General features: G+C 33.0%; 1 protein-coding gene and 1 pseudogene across 1 annotated transcript in view; both read right to left on the bottom strand.

The window, feature by feature from the left end:
- Positions 1 to 21,084, bottom strand: part of CSMD3 (CUB and Sushi multiple domains 3) — a 1,015,135-nt gene that overhangs the window by 197,315 nt on the left and 796,736 nt on the right. The window contains 2 exon segments of the mRNA XM_032468125.1: positions 4,476 to 4,592; positions 15,989 to 16,183. Of these exon segments, the coding sequence (XP_032324016.1) occupies positions 4,476 to 4,592; positions 15,989 to 16,183 (312 nt within the window).
- Positions 14,805 to 15,486, bottom strand: LOC102523785 (annotated as a pseudogene).

Below are 21,084 nucleotides of genomic sequence, written 5' to 3'. Positions count from 1 at the left end.
ATATTCCTGTCCACACAGAGGCTCATAATGTCATTGTATTTGGAAACAGGATCTTTGCAGATGTAGTTAAGATTAAGACGAGATCATACTGGATTAGGGTGGGCCCTGAATCCTACAACTGGTATCCTTATAAGTGGATAGACATAGAAATGGAGGAGACACACAAACAGGGAAGAAGTTCTTGTAAAGATAGGCAGAGATCAGGGTGATGCAGCTACAAACCACAGAACTTTAAGGATTGCTGGGAGCCACTAAAACTAGGAAGAGACAAGGAAGGATTCTTCCTAGGGTCTGCAGAGCGAATGTGGTACAAACCGTACCTTGATTTCAGGGGTTTAGCCTCCAGAACTGTGAGAGGATAAGTTTTTCTTGTTTTAAGTCTCTCAAATTGTGATACTTTTTATGGCATCCCTAGGACACTAATACATTTCTTTTACAGATACTCCTAGAATGTAAAGAGCGTGACAGAAGGGGAAGAGGGGAGGGAAGTCAGGAAGTGATGATGATTTCAAAAGGCAATACTCCATGTGAAACTAATTCAAGTACTATGTTACTAATTATGAATCATTTCTCCTGAATTATACTTTTTGTCTCCTCTTCTGTCTTTCTCTTGGACTTTAAAATAAAAATTTCATTATCTTCTATCCCAAGAGAAAACAGATAAAAACAAATATTAGCCTCTGACTAGTATGCTACTTTGGCTGTTATCCTAGCTCTTTCTGTTTTATCTAAGCCAGGATTATTGAAATAGGAATCCACATTTATTCCTCAATTTTACTAACCTCCTTCCCTGCAATATGATTTTAGTCCTTACACTCAAGATATAAATACATAATATTAATAAAAATTTTCCCTCTAACAATGCCAACAGTTCTCTTACATCCTAAAACATCTTACCTACACCAAATTCAAAGTAAGATAAAAATCTGTCATGTTTTTGGCAGTTAAAAATAATACATGAAGATTTTAGCAACCAAAAGATAAGAGGAAGAAGCCAATTAAAAATTGAAAGATGAAGGAAGATTAAAACATTTTCTTAACAGACTTTGGTTTAAAGTTTTTAAATAACTTTGGGTTAAAATAGGGTATTTTTTAATCCAAGTGAAATAGTTTGTTAGAAGAAAGACAGTAGAATATCAATAAGTGTTATCTAACTGATCCACTGTTATTTTCCTAAGTATTTAAAACAACTGGAATTCTGCAGAATGAGTATTACCAAAAGTAACCCTAATACCTGAAGTTCAAATGAAATCCACTACTGCTCATGAAAACATTGTGAATTGATGATTCTCTTATCTAGAAACACTGAAAGATAAGAATTCACTGAAAGTCATATTCACTCAATCAACCAGTAGAGTCACAGTATGAGCACACTTGTATGAATTCAAATCTGCATTGGGCAAAAAAAAAATAAAAGTAATTTGGTACTAAATGACCTGTAAGAAACCAGACTAGCTCATCTAGTATTATCTGAACAAACTGTTATCTTCGTGACACTGGAGGAAAAATGTCCTGTTTGTTAGAATTATTGAGACAATGTGGCTTAAGCAAAATCAGTAGATGATCGCCTATGGTTGATTTAAGGTATTTCGCAGGTAATGTTGATTATATATGATTTTTTCCTTATATAATGACTTCAGAAGCTTCATCCTTGTAAAAACTACAATCCTAATAAGTGAACTGAGTGTATTTGACTGGTACTATGTTAAATTATTTAAAAAGGTAAAATTCTAAGAATATCAGAATATAAAACATATGGAAGAAGAAATGATTATAATTTGTTTAAATGATAGGGAAAAAAGTAAGAAGTGATATGTTATGAAGTGATACCAGAAAGTCATAAAATATAGCTCAAAGTGGTAACAGAAGGAAATTATGGCAAAGAGAGTATGAGAGGAAGCAGAAGCAAAGCAGGAATTTGATTTGCAGACTCAATGACTACTGCTTGATCATCTCATATTAAAGAGGTAAAGGTAGGGACAGGAAGAAATCTATGATGAGGAGTTTTTAATTCCTCTACTATGCTTCCAGAAAATTTTAAGTGATCATTATTAACTGGTTGAATATTCAGTAGAGATGTAAAGCACAAAATATTTGTTTTCATGCTTTAATTATATAATATAAATGTTTCAGTTTTAGCCATTCTACTCTTAAGACCCTAGGATAATCCAGTAATCCAGGTCATTTTATTTCACCTTTTTGGAGAAGGTGGGGGTGGTCTATGACTGTGAACATAAAGAAAAGTATGTCTGTATGTGCACCAGTGTATGTATATGACTTGCTATGTGTTATTATGCCAATCACTTATGTATATTTTATTTAATTATAAAATAACACTAAGAGGTAGACATTTATCACTTTCATTTCAGAGATAAGAGAAGTAAGACAGACAGATGATGTAATTTGTCCAATGAAAAAGAACAAATTGCCTTGTGCTCTGAACTCAGAAATCTGACTACACAGCTGACATTCTAAAACCCAGTGGTATTTGAGTATGAATTAGTGAGACATACTTTATATATACAACCTCATTTACTACTGACAACAGCTCTGCTCCATACACATAATGATCCCCACTTTACAAATAAAGAAACAGGCTCAAAGAGATTATGTGCCTTGTTCAAAGACAGATAGCTAAGGTATGAGGGCTGAAATTAGAATCTAGAGTGTTTGACTTTATATGTAGTTTGGAACAAAGAATGATGCAATATTTACAAAAATAAAATCAGTTTCCTTACTAATAAATCAAAGTACACTTGATTTTGTCCACAGATAATCCAAAAAGAAGATTTGTTTTTAAAAAATTAGTGTTAAAAACTATCGTTAATGGTTGCATTATTTTTCATATTAAGAGGATTAAATTTAACTTACATTAACTCTGCTAAAATAAAGATTCCATTCTTTGGGCATATGTTAATTTACTTTTATTCTAATCAGTACTTTTTCCTTCTCTTTTTGAACATATATAGGCTAGTGTACAATACCTACAGGTGACCAAGCACGTTTATGTGTCAGAGAAAGAAACGCATGATTTTCTCCTTCCTCATTCCTTTGGCCACATGCCATCCCAAGGGCAGAGTCTAACAGAACAAATTAATGGCTTCCAAAGAGGAATCAGATAGCCATACAACATTCTGGACTATCATTGCTAGGACTCTTTCAACAACCACATAATATGTTTGACAGCTACAGCTGGGGACAATAAACTCCTCTGACAAGGACTCTCTTGGGCACAAAAGGCAAAAAAAAAAAAAAAAGCTAAAACAAACACGATTGGTGGATGATGGTTTTCTTTCTAAACTGCCATTCACCTTCACAATCGAAGAGCCCAACTTTGATTTAACTAATCAACATGCTAAGAAGAAGACATCATTTATAGAAAAGACACCTTGCCTAATGCTGGCATTATCAACTCTATTTTAAGGTTAAAATAAAAGGTTTAGTAGTTCCCTTTTGATAACAATGTTCTCCTAAATAAGTTGAGGATCTTAGACTTGTTTCAGAAGAGAGAAAAGGAGTATACATAGATACTTGGTTATAAGAAATTGGACTGGAAGCATCAGCTTATTTTATATACCAATAGAAACATTAAGTCAAGATGTGATCCAAAAATCTCAATATGATAAAATCCAAATCCTTCTGTTAAATTACTTAGTCATCCCGACCCAGACATTCATTTCATAGCAAATGCTTTACCATGTAACACAATGCTGTAAATCTAAATTCTTGAAGTCTAAACTTTCAGCCTCTCTCTAACACTTCATCGTTCACTAAATTTCCTTTGCCTATCCATCCATAAACAGAGCTTAACCTGGGTTAGATCCAGCTGGATCTCAGATGAAAAACCTTTAGAAGCCAGATGAGTGACTTCTAAGACTTGTGATCAGGGAGATGTGAAAGCAGCAAAGGACACATTGTCTTCTCAGTGCCAATGCAGAACAGACTGTTAGGTTGACAAGATGAGCTGAAATGTCCTTTGCTGTCTTTTTATATGCATTGCTGTCCCAGAAACTAGGTGCTTAAAACCAAAATCTTTTCTTTCTGAAAATCTGTTAATAAAGTATAACTGATATGATTGTTTTGTACACACTTGTCGTTATTGTAACAGTTCTATATCTGATTTTATGCATATTTTACAGAGCAGACTTTGCCTTATGCTCTGATAATTTCCCATTTTATGTAATTCCAAAGTGAAGGCACTTGCAAGGTTACTGGATTATTTATTTTTAAAAATTAAAAACAATCCTGTTTTCATTTTTATATTGTTGTTCACCTGTGTACTTGACTGTAAATTCACATTGAGTAAAATAAACTCTAAATTTTATTATTACAAAGCTTCTATCTAAAAAGAACTGCAGAGTACTTTATGAATAGTAAATATTTTCATTAAAAAGCTAAAACATTTTGAATAGCATGTAGTGAAAATAAAATATGTCTAGAATGATATACTACATGATAAGATGAATCTTACTTACCAAATTCCTTGGGAACTGCTATAGAATAAACACAATTGTGCCCCACACTGTAATTTTTTGGATAGTTTGGTGATAGAACAGTGCCTTCTGAACCTGTTGAACGACTTCCACAAGGTGCTGGAAATAAAAAAAAATTATTGTTAGAAAAAAATATAAAAATTCATACTACAAATATTTTCTTGATACAAAAATATGGCTACTGGATTTTAAGGTATATCATTTATTTCTATCCTTCAACAAATTGTCAACTATTGTCAAATATCTTTAAGAAAATTGTGCACATATAAAACTTTAAGTACTCAGATTTACTCATCTCAGAAACAAAGTTAATATAATAATGTTGCAGTCTCTCTCTGTAGGTAATAATAGTGGCCTGCTTTCATTTATGATAAAAGTATAAAGAAAATCATCCCTTTTATAATGATGAGGAATTACACATGCAAATGTGAAATTGTTTTACTCACCACTAGGCTTTGAAGCTCTACTCAGAATCAACCTTGATTATGCTGCCACCAGATTAAGTATTGCTACAATGGGACAAGGATGGCTGTACAAACACATTTATCCACTTAACTAAGTAAAATATTCTCTCACCAATCTTAATCTACTTATACGATTTACATTTAAATCAGAAGAGTTGCTGATGGTACATAGAGACAGACTTTGTTTGCTACCTCAGCCCCGAATGTGCTATGTTCTTAAAAAAGATGAGGGTGAAACCAGTATTCCTGGAAAATTTGGAGATAGAGGTTCTGTTGTTCACAAGATAGGGGGATGCACTGGGATTCACGGTTCTGGAACACAGTGTTCTTTGCAATGAGATGTCACTGAGACTTTAGTAAGGTACTGCTTGAATGTATAGATGTCTTAAAGACTTTATGTTAGATACAGTGTAGCCTTAAGCTACTCACAATTTCAAATCTGTCTTTTCAAAATTTATGTAATGTATAATTTATCATCAAATACACTCTATAATGAAAAGTATTGTATGATTTGTCTCAGAGAGCAAGTCAGGTACTTTAAAAAGTGATGAATTCTTGCAGGTCACAAAAGAGCAATATAGTATATAAAATCAATAATTTATTAGATATGTCCTGTGACTTCTTCCAGTTGAAAGAATTGCTGTACTTTACAAAAGTGCTAGCTCACTTCTAGGAAATTACTTATGCCTTGATATAGCCTAATGGAATGTCACAAATCATAAATCCTTGTACAGACTGTATTTGAAAGCTATATCTCCCATGGGTCTTTCCTATTTTTAAGAGAAGGCCTTTTTTAACTCTCTGTGATGATATACATTCATAATGCAGACAGTTGTTATCCCCAGTATTGACTTTAAGATTAAATTGACTTTTAAATTTTTTTGCTTTTTTCTCTCCTTTGTTCAAAACCTTGATCTTAGTAAAAAATACCTAACTGTTCATTCATTTCATGCACCTATTCATGTTTCCTATGAAAGTATATGAACTTCATTTCGTTTATCTGCCTTAGAAGATAAACCTCCAATAAGACTATTTTATCATAATGGCTAATAAATACTATTTTAAATTATAAACTATTACTCTAAGTAACTTATTTATTGTACTATTCATTCTCCTTTGCACTATTATTGGTAACATTGCTATGAGTTTTCTATCGCTTCATCTGTTCACCAAAAAGAAAGAAAGGGAAAAAACAGTCTCTATAACTTGTGAATTAAATTTGTTCTATAATTCCACACTCCTGATTAACACTTAAAAACATCCATCACTATATTATAATCAGTGGCTCATAAACCATTTTCATGGCTCACTAAGTCAACTTAGTAGGATATGAGCTTCTACATCTGTCACCTCATTAATTGGCTAGATTCATTCATTTGATTTTGCTGCTAGAAAGGCATTCCCTCCATCCTTCAGTGCTCTGTGAGCTGTGTTCTCCATCATAGAGTATGTTCTTAGAAAAAGAAAAGTAATCCTATGACAAGGAATAGCTATACTCCTTTGATAGATCTTCCATGTCACCATATACAAATTCTACTACAAATAATAGTCTTGTGGGCATGGATAGTTCATGTGTGATACCTATGTCACTAATTTTTAACCTTATTTTCAAAACTGAGATATAATTCACATATTCCATAAAATCCACTCTTTTGAAGCACACATTTTTTTTTAGCATATTCACAAAGTTGTGTAACCAACCCCACGATCTAATTTCAGGATATTTTCGTCACCCCCAAAATAATTCCTATACTCATTAGCAGTCACTCCCCACTTGCTCCACCCCCAAGGCCCTAATTAATTTTTTTCTAACTGAATTTTAGCATTTCCTTTAATTTCAAATGTAGGCAAAATAGTACAGTAGCAGTAGAAGTAACTGGGACTTTGTTGCCAAAAGAAATCAAAGATATTTTAAAATTATATACAATTATTGCAGATGCCTCAAAATATTGTTTATGCTCATCACTACTAAAAATAACAGTAGTTACTATACTTGCTGGAACTTCTAATTTAAAGCATTAATTAAGAAGCATATATATTATTACATCCAAAATGTGTTTTTTCAATTATAGATTTTAAGTACTTCGATAACTATATTTCAGTATTATTGGTTTCTCTTTCAAGCCTATGTGATTTGTTTTATTTTATGCATTTAAAAAGATGACTCTAAGATCCATAGGCTTCCTCAGAGTATGCACACACACACCAAAGGAATCTCTATTCCAATTAGATTCCTCCCAAACCACCTCTCTTTGTCACCTTCTATCTACTCTTTTCCTTAAGGAAGGTTGGCTCATAGATTGTTGCTCTGGCCTAAGAAGATCTGGAAAATATTAGTGCATTGAAGGACCCTTTCTTTCCTGCTCTTTTGTCTCCTTTCCTAACAGAATTGATGAATTCTTCCTTCTTAGGCATCAAAAAGGTCCTAAAACTTGGGTTTGGAACTTTGGGAGAAATACCTACTCTTAGGATTGACATATGCTTAAGGCTATCTAGAACCATAGCCTAAATATGATTCAGATTTGCTCACTAACTCTCACATGTGGCTCAGTCTAACTCACTAGATGTATTTTGGGTTTAGGAACCAAGTTCCCTGTCACTCAGAGAGCTCTATTTTGTTTTCTTTTATGAATACATCTCCCGTAGGAGTCTTAGAGTGAGTGGTTCACTGGTTAAAGATAGTATAAGATGAAAATTTCTGTGTTTAATAAAGGGAAGGGAAGCAGCACCCTCCCTCTCCCCCTTGTCTAGGGTGTCTCCTTGAGAACACAATAGGCCCAACCTTTTCATTTTACAGTCCAGGCTTCCAGCCTTCTGACCTTTGAAACTAAACAAATTCTTCTGAGATCAAATCAGGTTATCACAAGGTATACTCACAAGGTACGCAAAAGACAAGGTACATCAATTTGTCTCTCAAAGAGATAAAAGAAGTGTTATTTGTTCTTTCTTCACTGTATACATTTGTGTGAGATTCTGTTGGGTCTTTGTAGTGTCTTTCATGGACCGCCTGCAACGTGCCCTGTATTCCAGACATGCATATCCAGTAATAAAACTGCTTTCTTTCTCTTTTAGGTTTTGTGGAATGAACTTTGTTAGTAGAATTTTTGTTTTCTCAACAGAAGAAAATATTTGGCTATATTTAAATCTCTTGTCTTATTACCTTAATACCATTTGAATCTCACCATGACTTCTAACAGTTACTGTTACATACTTCACTTTCTTCATCTGTAATGAGAGAATCACTTGGTTGATTCAACTTTCTATACAAATTGTTTTGTTTTTCTGGGTAAAATAACTAGCAACCCATTAGGAAGGCATGTTTGAAGTCTGACTTTAATACAGACTAGATGGTAGTAAAGAATGGGGGCATCTTAATACAATGAGAAGCCATGTAACTACCCATCTGGAGACATGGTGTAGACTGAGATGCCAAAATAAGGGAAAATAAAAAGATTTAAATATGAATTCCAAGTCTGTGGTCACAAGAAAATATGTTCTGAATTACAGGCATTGATTTGCAGTTGAACTGTTTCTCACATGGGTGACACTATATAGTATGTTTCAGAATCCACAGCAGGAGGAATTTATTTATAACAATGTTAATGATTCTCTAAAGGAGCATGCAGGAGGCCAACTGGAGTGATAATGTATGTAAGAGTGACTGGAAACTAGCAGGTGCTCAATAACAGCAGCTTCCCTTCCTGTTACCTTTCAGATACGTTCCCTTCTATCAAACGAAAATAAAACATGCTTTGGTTTTAGCACAATACTACCTTAACTTTTTTCAATACAGAATACAGTGCACTTCTTTGTAGAACATAGCTCTGACAAATAATCTGTGAATTATATCTGTAAGCAAAATTCCTATGTGTAGCTGATTAAAGGCACTTATCTGATGATACTCAAAAATAATTTACTGCTAGGCCTTTGTCTATATATCTTTCATCTACATGCTTTAATTATATAACATATTTAAATGACATCAAATACTAAATGGCTTAGTATATTAGGCTAGATAATTTCTATCCGCTTTTATAATAGCATGGGCACGAGACTTCTTTCACATCTCAAAAAATTTTTGTAAACTTAGAGGATATTCGAAATAATGAATTAGCTGAGGGCAAGTCATGCAATTTAAATAGAAGATCTGGAATAAGAGTTCGGTTATTTAATTCTTCATACACACAAATAATATGATTTAACTAAAAGTAGGTCATATAAGGTTACTAATGAGAGATAACACTAAAGTTGGAAAGCTATAATCCAGGGCTTAAGTTAACATGAGTGAAACAAAGGTATTAAAAAACAATGTTGTAGATTTTCAAAAGCACTGAGTTAACACTGACTATATCTATTGAGTCATGTGTATTCTGTGCAAAGTTGTATTTCAAATGGAATGCAAAAATGCATTTCAGGTGAATACTTTTTATCAGTTATTAGTAGAAATTTACCCTTTCTTAATTCTCATACCTAGCCTGGAGGAAGATTTCAGAGATAAAGGGAGAATCCAAAAATCTCAACACTTATTCTTGGTGCAGGTACTCATTCATGAGACATTTAACCAACTAAAACTGGTTAAGAGCCAGGCACTCTACGGTTCTAGATATAAAAAGATGAATACAAGGTCATTTGTAGAATTACCTGCCTACCTATAGGGCAGTGATTAAGAGCATGAACTCCTAAACAAGATTGCTAAGTAAGTGTGACTTTTAACAACTACCTGAAACTCTTTGTCTTAGTTTCCTCATCTATAAAATGAGACTATGAGTAGTCTCTAATTCATGGGGTTGTGGTGAGGTAAAAAATCATATGTGTACAAAACTTCAAACTGTGCTCAACACAGGTGAGCTGTTTTCTCCCACCAGTCCTCCTCCCTATGCTCCTCCCTATAGAGCTGCTCGAAATTCCAGCAATATTCCCTGTTTACTCTTCGTATGAAATATACCATCCCCTCATGCCTTGTGCCTCACCTGGTTCCTTCTTATTTATACTTTTAAGATTAAGTTCATGAATCACTTTCATAAGGAAGACTTTGCTGACCTCTCTTTTTAACTAGGTCAGATGCACCTCCATGCTGCACTTACAATACTCTGTTTTTATTTCTAGCAATGTACCTTATCTGTTTGTATCTCATCATGCTGTATACGTTTTAAAGGCAAGGACCATATTGAATTCATGTTTTTATCCCTAATAATTACTACAGGGCCAGGTATATAATTGATACACTTGGACACCTGAAAAAAAGAAATGAATGATACTTTCTCTTCTTTAGAATAATTGCCCAGCTAGTGATTATTCAACAGTCCAAAAACATTTATTCTTAAGGTCTTATTATCATAATTTTCTATCAGTTGGATGCTTATTGTATGCGATAGCAATAGAAAAGATCAAGAATATTGAATTGTTCCATTTACAGAATAAATAAGTCATGGCAATGTAATGTACAGCATGGTGACTATAATTAATATAATTGCATAATTAAAAGTTGTTAAGAGAATAGATCTTAAAAGTCCTCATCACAAGAAAAAGAATTATAACTATGTATGATGACAGATGTTAACTAGACCTATTGTGATCATTTTGCAACACGTACAAATATCAAATCATTATGTTGTACACGTGTACATGCCAACTATACTTTAATCAATCAATCAACAAAATTATATTGTAATGGTACTGTAGCCAGTACTTACAAATTTAATGATTTACACATCAGAGATATCTTTACCCAGGATATATTGTTTTAATTTTAGATACATTGATTTTATCCTGGGAGCTTTGGGGTACAAGGGGAAAGTAAATAGAAAAAAAAATTTCTACTAAAAAGACAAGTGATCAGATGCCTGAAAGAAGTGACAGAGCTAGCTAGCCAGAGAGCTGGGGGAAAGATTCAGGCAGAAAGAGAAATAAGTGCAAAAGTCCTGAGGCAGAGGTGTGAGCAGTGCTTTGAAGAAAAATCCAGGAGGCCAGTGTGGCTCAAAGAGTAAACTAAAGAGGGACAATATTTAAAGAGGTCAGGGTGTATACAGACAGACTGAGTAGAGCTTCTTATTATAAGATATTTGGCATTTATTTAGATTTAGGAAGCCACTGATAATTTTGAGCAAATATGCGATATAGTCTGAAATATGGTTTAGAGATTACTTTGTTTTCTGCAGAAGAGGACTGAGTGGGGAAACAAGGGAATGGGAGACACTAGTTAGGAAAGAGGCTGAGATAAGAGATGGCTGGTGCCTTAGATCATGGCAGAGATGTATTTATAGAAACACATGTTATATCATTAGGAGAAAAAAAATCAAGTAATGAATATTAAGGAAAATATGGATTCTGTCACCATTTGTGTTTTATTATCTTTACCTAATATTGAGTCAGATCATGGATAAGAATGATATATGACTTCTGTTTTAATCCAGTATGTCTATAGATAACTAAAGTAACTTAGAGTTTCAACAGATACTTTTCAAAGTCTGAAAAGTAAGAAGGGAAGAAGTTATTTTCCAAACACATTTTTTTGATCACAAAGTGAGTTGCAGGTACAGATATCCTGTTCTGCCATCATTTAATATATGTGACATTCTCATGAGATAAACTGCAGGGTTTCTCATCGTTGAGCAGGACTTACCACAGGATGCTATCATTTTGGATCTACTTCTGACAAATATAATCTCCCAGTGTCCAACATAAGCTCTTAAAAACATTTTCTTCAGATTTAAAATGTACACTTAATCCTAAACCATGATAAAAATCTATCTCCTAAAATAGACCAACTGCAAATTCTTAGGGTTCAGTTCAGGTAAATAAATATTCTCTAAGAGCCTGCTTGTATAAATTTGTGTCTTGCTCGCTAAAGAGTAACATGCAGCCCAAGAGTTCATGAACTTACGATGTTCTAGGGTAGGACTAAAGCAACGTTATAAGAAATAAATAATTATTTTAGCACTTAGGGATCATAGTCTAATTACCAACCCCCTACTCTTGTACTCTGCAACAAAGTCGACCAGTCAGTCAAAATTTCCTGCCCACATTCTTAAAGACTTTTGTCAGGATTCCAACAATGGGGTAAGACTTAGCATGAAAAGCAGCAAAGACTGGTAACTTAATTCTCAAGCTTGATGAAATCATAAATAGAGGCATAAGCAAATTAACACATGACAAAGGCAATTACTAGAATGACCAAAAATAACATAACTCTGAAACACTGAAGAGAGGGGCTATGGATGTGACATAACTTTTTATCTGTTCTATTAGGGAATCAATAGATAGTGTCTAATATGGGTACATAAAAAATAGAGCTTAATGTGTTATGCAGAGTCACAGAGAGGGCCATCAAAGCAGTTAGAAATAGAAATTATTAGAAAACTCAGATAAGGAATAGAATAGAGAGGAGTATGGCAGACGACCACTGCTTCACATTGTTTTAAATGTTAAGCTTCCCTGTATTCTTAGTTATTACTTAGCACATTTTACTTTGATTAAAAAATACAAAATTTATCTCAAGAAAAATTTATGCTTATGAATTCTAGTTTTATTGCACATGCTTTACACAGTAATTTGTACTTTTAATTATTAATGTATTAAACCTGAAAATTAGCCAGTTATGTATATTTTGGATTTCTGTATGGTAACCATGAAGGAAAACAAACAGATATGTGTGGACCTGATCAAGAAACTAAAATGTATTAAGCTCTCCTTAGTGTGTGACAATAACAGTCACAGAACCAAATGCTTAAATAAGTAATTTAATATAATTATCTCAATAACCTTGCAAATTACACAATATTATATCATGTTTAGATATGCAAAACAAATAAATTTAACAAGGTCATATAGTTGACCAAGGCTTTTTTCTTATTTTTAAATCATTGTTTAGATTTAAATATATCTAGTTCCAAAAATGGGCATTATTTTCCCCTCAACCATACTAGAAATGATTGGTTATGGTTATATTTTTAACATGAATAAATCTTGATTTTTTTCAAGTAGTTTAAAGCAAGCATTGAATAACTTTGATTTGATTTTCATACCTTGGCATTATGGCTAAAAGTCTAGTGATACTTAAGTAATAGTAAAAATTATTCTCTCTTAAGAAATGTTAAAATCCTCAACTCCTACACTATTTTCAGGATTGAGTGAGTGTGTATCCATATAATGACACTGATAAATTAGATTTAATTAATATTAAAATGATAGAAATATACTAGTTCAACTAAAACATAACATACATGCAAAGTACAATGAATGTTTTCCAGTGCTATGCTTTTTTTAGAACATTGTGTTAAAAATCACATATATTAACATGTCAGCATTTGCTAGGAACTTCACTAGACCCTCTCTATGTGTTGTGTTTAATATTTGAATCTTCACAATAACTTACTGAATTACTGATTATTATCTGGCTTCAGAGTTTAAAAAAATCAGAGCTCGGCTTGCCTCATGTTACAGACACACTAAAAAGACATGAATTCAGGTCTATTCTTCCCTCCAAATTGGCTGTAAATATGACAGTTCAACCAATATGAAATATACTTAACTGAGCTATAATTGATCCATGAAAAATTTTTGGTTCAGAAGGATTTATTTCTACATATCATGACATATTTCCATGCTGAAATTGACATTTCTATGACCTACGAATAGAGAAATCTTTTGGAAAGAAACAATTATTTTAGGCAGGCATATTCTTAGTGAATGCTATATATTCTGGTGCTCCCGTCTTTCTCATTTGTCACTGAAATCTATTTATTTACTCATTTATTTCAGTGATTAACACCTATCCTTGATCTATAGTTTTCTGTATCCTTTGATTTTTCTCCATCAGTAAATTTTGAAAAGTGCTTTTCTAGGTTTAGTATGCTTTTCTGCCTATAAACAGATTTCCCTTTCGTATGGCTCTAAATGCTAAGATAATACAATCACTTTTTCTCTTAAATTTCCTGTAAACTTCCAAGTCATAGGTTCTCTTTGGCAGAATTTAAATCCCAATTAATTGTTTCTTTTTATTCCCTTTATCTTTTGATGGATGAAATCATTAATTCAAGAATTAAGCAGATGTTCTGATATTAATAGAATGGCCATTTAGTAGATATCTATCTTTTCTTTATTTCTTATAACAACATTTTGAAGTAAAGAATTTCAATTATCCCTGAAATGAGAGACACTAGCTTAAAGAGGTTAAATGATTTGTGTAAGGGAGAAATTATGCACATATAATTCTAATAAGTAAAGACATTACACTACTAAGAAAAATTACCATGTGTCTAGACATCAGAAATACATACTTTAAATCATTAGATCAGAGTTGCTGGTTTTTCTTGTCCCACTGAAATTCACTGCAAACATATACATATATACCTACATGCGCACACACACACACACACAAACATAAGTATATGTATATTTATTGTATTTTATTTATCTCTGTATATATAACTGAAAAAGTTCCATAAAAAAATCTTCCCTATGTTCTTTGAATTAAATGTTTTTCTCTTCTTTTTCACTTTATTTTATTCAATTTATATCAATTATAAAAATGTTGGTCACAACCCAGTAAATTGATTTTATGACTCACTGATGGTGACCTATAGTTTGGAAAATCTGCCCTGGATGATAGCATTCCCATGTCAATTTTGTACCATGCATTGGATCACTCAACTGACTAGGGAGTCTGTGATAGCTTTCCATGGTGATATCATTGTTTTTCCTTACTAAATTGTATTTTTCACTGTGTTTCTATCCTCATAAATACAGAGTTATATAGAAGCATGTGAGTTTTGAACATGCAGTATTATGTCTTTTTTTAGCAAAATTATTTTCTCCAGTTATAATACCCATCTACAACAGCTTGAAATTAAAATTTCCATGGTCTGTAATGGAGCTGTATATAACTTTCTTTAAGGATGACCTGCTTTTCCTTAAAATAATTTTTAAATCACTCTATGTTCAATCTCTTTTAACACTCAGATACGGGCTTTTGAAAAAGCCACAAAGCACCAGCTCTATGTAAAGTGGTGGATTGGCCCTTATTTTGGAAAATCCTCCAGTTAATTATCCTATCCATGAAATTCTGAGCCATCATCATCAAAAACTGCTTCATTGTTAATTGGGGACTCCCAGTTTCCCCTCTTTTGTCCATTAGATCATCTCTTCAAAACCATTCTGAAAGAGTTGTTCATTTACTGCAGCTAACTGCTTAGCAAATTCCACACCCCAAGTGAAGGCGATTCTGTTTCAGGAGCCTCTTCACTAACTGCCTTAATTGCAAAAACATTAAGTCTCTTCTCCTTGAGTATATTTTTACTGAAACTTTTTCAAAGATCAGTGATTTTCTCCTGGCTACGATCATTGTCAGATCCTTCAACATACTGAATCTGATGCCCTGGTCTCGTACTCACGTTAGCTGTGGCAGATATGGCAACTTTTATATCTGACATTATGCTACTGAAACTAATTTTAGGTATTTCTGCAATTTTCTGTGTCCTTGAGTCTTCCTCATGCTGCTGGAGCTGCCTGAGTAGCTCCAATTTGGTCATCACTTTTAGACAGCCTAATTCTTAGGAGAAATGTTTATGCTTTCTGTGTCTCTATTTCAGACAGATTTATCACTAATTTTGAACCATATTTAAGTTATTGCATTTATCTACATTTGTTGAAATGTCAGTTTCAGTGTGTTAGTTCCTAATTTCTCAGTCAATTGTTTCTTAATACCTGAAGTTTCAGGCACTCCTTTAAATCCTGACTGCACACAGATGAACAGAATGGGCAACATGCCTGCTCTCAGAGCTCTCAGAGAGCTCGCCTACTATAATGTGCATGTTGCTTTAGAGACACTTGGGAATAGAAGCACTTTTCCAGAACCATTTCTTTACTGAATCCAATGAAAAAATCCTTGATAAAAATCTCTGCACTGCCTAAACCACACTTGTAATTGATTGTATGCTAAATGGTTGATTTAAAAAAAAAACACAGAAATGACTTCAAATATTCCTTGATTCTTTCTAATAATAAAAACTCAGCCCCCAGATATTTTCTTACCATGACAACTTGGTAAGGCTCTATTCCACCCGGGTCTTCCATCATCTCCCATGATACAGGTGAGTGTAGAATAACCTTGAAGAACATAACCAGCATCACAGTAATAGGTGACTGTTGACCCTAATTTATAATCCATTCCAAGTCTGGTGCCATTCATTATACTGCCTGGATCAAAGCAGGACTCTCGGAGTTTTGCTGTAAAACAGTGTTGATTGAAAAAAACAAACTGTTTTAAATACTATTTTTTAGGAAACATTTAATATTTCTTCATTTCTACCTTTAAACAAATGGAAACAACCAGCACGCTTTCTGCCTCTGTTTGAGGGCTCAGAGTACAAAGTAGCCCTTATCTATATCTGACATTTTACTAATTCATAGTGATTAGTAAAAGAATAAAATTCTTCATTGGTCTCTCATTAAAATTAGTATCTAATATATATAGTCAAACATAGAGTTTTAAAGTTTATTATAAATTATGTCCTATAATCCATGTATAAGTATTTTAAATAAATTATTTTAGAAAAGAACTTCTTTCTTTACTTAATATTTTTTTATTTAAAAGATCTTACCCCAAATAATGTACACTTATTCCATATGACTGAACCTAGAAATGGTACTACTACCTAAGTTGAGCTCAGTTCATTTCACCACTATGAAGAAAGTAAAAGACCACATTTCTCTGCCCTGAAACCATTTCTCTTAACCTACCTCCTATATTTATTCCCCACATTTCTGTCAGAGGTCTACCCATTATAAAATAGCAACAAAATCTTTATAATATCCAAACCATGATCTTTTTGGACAGAGAGTCTGTGTCAAAGCCAAGAACTTTCAAAATTAACAATAACAGATAAATTGAAAAGTAAAGTCTATTCACCACAAAGACCTATTTTCTGGGCACCCAGAAAAGTGCAATAGAGAGACTTACAGAAAACTTTGAAAATATATAGAGAAATAGATTAGTTCATCCACTTAGGGGAATAAGTAGTAAAACGCTATGTTGTTAACATATCTGTGTAATGCCATAATGTTTTTATTTTATTATTATAGATTACTTTAGAAATAATATGTGCAATGTAAGGGTCATCACAAATTCAAGATAAGAAATGTGATTTTCTAAATTAGAATTTATCTTATGTTAATGGGAAGTCAGGAGGTAGGTATATTTTTGGATAAGATTCACGGAATCATGGGAATTTAAGTTGACAATATCGATGTTTCGCTATTACAGAAATTATATTGCTATATCAAAATCTGATTAATTGTAACAGGGGGAATATATTTCTTCCATTCATAAAAACCTGCAGAGTTCAAAGTGCTTCAACATTTATAGAAAATGATGAGAAATTTGGGCTTTAGGAAGAATACTTCATAAAATTTCTACAAATTCAACTAAAGATGAAATGATGAAATCAAACATTTTATGATTTTGATAGAATATCAGAGGAATGAAGAAGGTTCACTTTCTTTCCTTCCTTCCTTCCAACAAACCCATTATCCAAGTAACTCTGGAAATACAGCAGTGGACAATGAGAAAATATTCAGGCCCACACGTCATTTATATTCTATTAAAAATAATTATATTCAATAAACATTTGTGATTGTGATGTGTTACATTAGGAAAAGCATTCAGGAACCCTTCAGAAGAACTGACATCTGAACCTGGCACTGAGAGAGAATAAGCTGACTAGGTGAAAGCGAGATGAAGGACTTAAAGGGAGAAGGTGTCCTGGAGCCTGTAAGTCAGATAAACCGGATTCCTAAATTTCAATCCCAAACCAAATAACTTAATCTTCTCCCAAACACGAGTACACTAGCCACACACACAGGAGTACAAAAAATTTATACCATATGTTATATTCAGATTCCAATATAAAAATTGCTCTGTAGCTCAAGGAACTATATTTCTTCCCAGCTAAAATATCACTGTTTTAAGGAAAGAATCAGCAGGGTGAATATTAAGTTTGGTCACTAAGAATGGGGCTTTAGTGTTGCTGAGGCTGGTTTGTTTATTTTTAAGAATAAAATCTCACAATAAACCTTTCCTTAAACAAGCAGGAAAACTACAATGTAATTTTTAGGCAGAACAGCAACCTAGCATTACAGCTGGCCTTCATGAAATTGAGCTAAATCCCTTGAGGGAAAAAGAAAGACTGAAATTACTGTTTAAAGGGATTAATCTCTTTGACAAGTCTAACTGCCTAACATTTATCTTTTGAGAAGTTTGCTTTTTCCCTTCTTTAGAGTTTTCCCCAAATTTTCAGTGATACATCAGTGAAATCTATAATGTAAACATCCTACTTTTTGAGGAAAGGGAAATATGGTAGATAAATTGAATATATTGCCTCTGTAACAATTTTATATTGTTAGCCTCATTCAGAGAGGATTCACTTATCTCATTATTGTGTTTCCATGGTACTTTAAATCCTTGGTGAATAGCTTTCTATGAATAATGCTGCCTTGTTTATATCTCTGTATGCCATAGCAATTGTATCTGGACATTTTGAAAACATCTGGAGAATCCCTATATTGAAGGTCTAGGAAGTAGATGGAAAAATTTAGTTTTTGGAAAAAAAATTGTGAGGCAGGCAAGTTGATACTATTATTTTTATAAATAATTAATTTTCTTTGCCTTAACTGTAGTTTGCCTACTGAAATGAATAGATCCCAGGTAAAAGAGTCCTTTGACACATACTCTCCAAATAAAGTATATTAGAAGATGTCTGCTGGAAGATAGACGTGAGCATAAACAATAAAGCTTATATCTTAGCTATGGATTTTTTCCATTTTTACAAAACATTTATTTTTCAAGTTTTTTTCCACAGGAAATAAAAGTATCCCAAATGCTTATTTTAATTAAAAAATTTGACATTAGAGAGCTGAGAAATGTGCCTTGAAGAAGATCCAATCGGAAAAGTTAAAGTTTTATTATGTTCTTGTTCTCATTTTATTAATAAAGACATACAGATGTTGATATATATATATATACATAAAGCAAAGTTATTCCCACATAATAGGTATACACTCATAAAGGGGCCAATATTATAAATAATGCTATTCTGTAGGTAATTAGTTATATATTATTTTTGTTTTTGAGAGGTAACTAGAGTACATAATGTCCAACTGCCTTTTATTTCCAGAATAGTGGACTGCGTGGATGTGCATATACCTATTAGCATGAGTTCAGCAGCTAAGAGCTAAAGTTGCTTCAAGCTGTGTATGCACTGTAGTCCTCTCATAGGATCATAGTAAGTCTCAGGCGGCCCTCTCTAGCAGAAGACCCATAGTTCACATAGGGCCAGATCTCTCAGGGTGCTTTTGGAGAATAAATATAAACCACACATGTTTCTCTTTTATTTTGGAAAATACTGCTGAAATAGAAATTAAATGATTGTCCTATAATATCTCAGAGTAAAGCTGAAATGTAGTAAGTTGCTGTGTGAAAAAATGTATCTTCCCTTAAACTGGTATGTTAATTTAGAAAGTAATTTATGATACTTGAAGGTTCTTGGAACAGGTGGCTAGCTAATACCCTACATAAACAACCATTCATAAGTCTTCCACTGTACATATCTGGTGCCTATAAACTGACATCCCCTGCCAGCTAAAGCACCAGCTGCTATGAGGTCCCCTTCAGTGGCACAAAACTGTATATATTCTCTCTCTTTCTTGTAAATCAATATATTTTGTTAAAATAGTATAAATATCACTACGAGTTATGTTTATTAAATACTATAATTATAAATATTTAAGACATATTTATTAACATAATTTTGAAGTCTGAATACTAATACAATACAAATGAGAGTACTGTTTAAACCCTAAATATTTATTCAATTGTAAAATTGTGAATATTGTATCACACTGAAATTACAAGAAGATAAATAAAGACTAGCGTGATTTAAAGTCTATGGAGACGTTACTTTCAAGTTAGCATAGTATCTCCCCTTACCTTTAAATGTCTACTTCTTTGCTTCAGTTTACCATTGTCTACAACATTGGAGCCTATCCACCATTTGCTTTAGGTAAACAAAAAGTGGTATTCCTTCCAGAATCCATGATAGCAAGCTTATGTTTTTGCAATGTTTAAATATAGTATCTGCTCATTGTTCAAATGTTTTGTTTTCACAACTACTATGTATTTGCCAAAAAACAAGAACATGATTCAGTGTTCATCTTCAGGAGGGAAATGAGGAGACAGGTATGAACACAATCAATGGCAACTATACTCTGTGTGAGTTCTAATAGAGATATGTGCTGGACCTGTGGCTTTTCAAGTAGAGACCCAATATTATTTAGAGTGAGTCTGGACTTAAAGCTTTACTTTTTCAGTGCTCACAGAAATCAACATGCTTAAGTTAAGGTATATGACATGTATTACAAATTACAAAGGAAGTATTTTTAATTATCCAGGGCCTTCACATGTATGTCAATTCATTTTGAGGGTGCACATTTTATCTTGAAAATTCTGACATGTTAGTTTCTTTATGGCAGAAATAAAGACCACTATACCAGCTTTAAGAAACTAAGCAACTAGAGGTAACATTTTATTGAAATAAGGATAGAAAATAGGGAGACTGGTAAAAAAAGACAGATCCTAGAGACCCTGAAGTGGAGAATGTAATTTTCCTATGGATGAGGGTTTTGAGGACCAGTCAAGAAAATCAATTAGGTTGGATTTGGGAAGTATGATAAACTCAATACTAACATGGTAAAGAAATACTAGATGGAGTATAAAACTAAGACCTAGCGAAATTGTGTGCAGGTGGGCATTGGTGTAGTAATGAGGACGGTAGGGAGTAGAGGGTCCAAGGAGAAGAACTGTAGATAATGGAATAATTATGTATTTCTCTCTGCCTGTACTCATATTTTTATTTGCTTTTACTCTTATTGGTAATAATTATATTGTCTTATGCAATTCATTTTAACAATCTGGTCCTCAATTTCATCATTGGTAAAACAGGGATAGCAATACTTACAAAGCCCTTAGTTTAACATTTTTGTTGCAGTCAAAAGTATGCCTGTTCATGGTAAGAATACAGATACTGTATTAAAAGAGCTAATCATTGTACTTAGAACAGAGTAAGTATATAATA

Source organism: Camelus ferus, chromosome 25, assembly GCF_009834535.1.
Source record: "Camelus ferus isolate YT-003-E chromosome 25, BCGSAC_Cfer_1.0, whole genome shotgun sequence".
Lineage (NCBI taxonomy): Eukaryota > Metazoa > Chordata > Mammalia > Artiodactyla > Camelidae > Camelus > Camelus ferus.
Note: the sequence above shows the minus strand (reverse complement) of the source record. Positions and strands in the feature narration are given on the sequence as shown.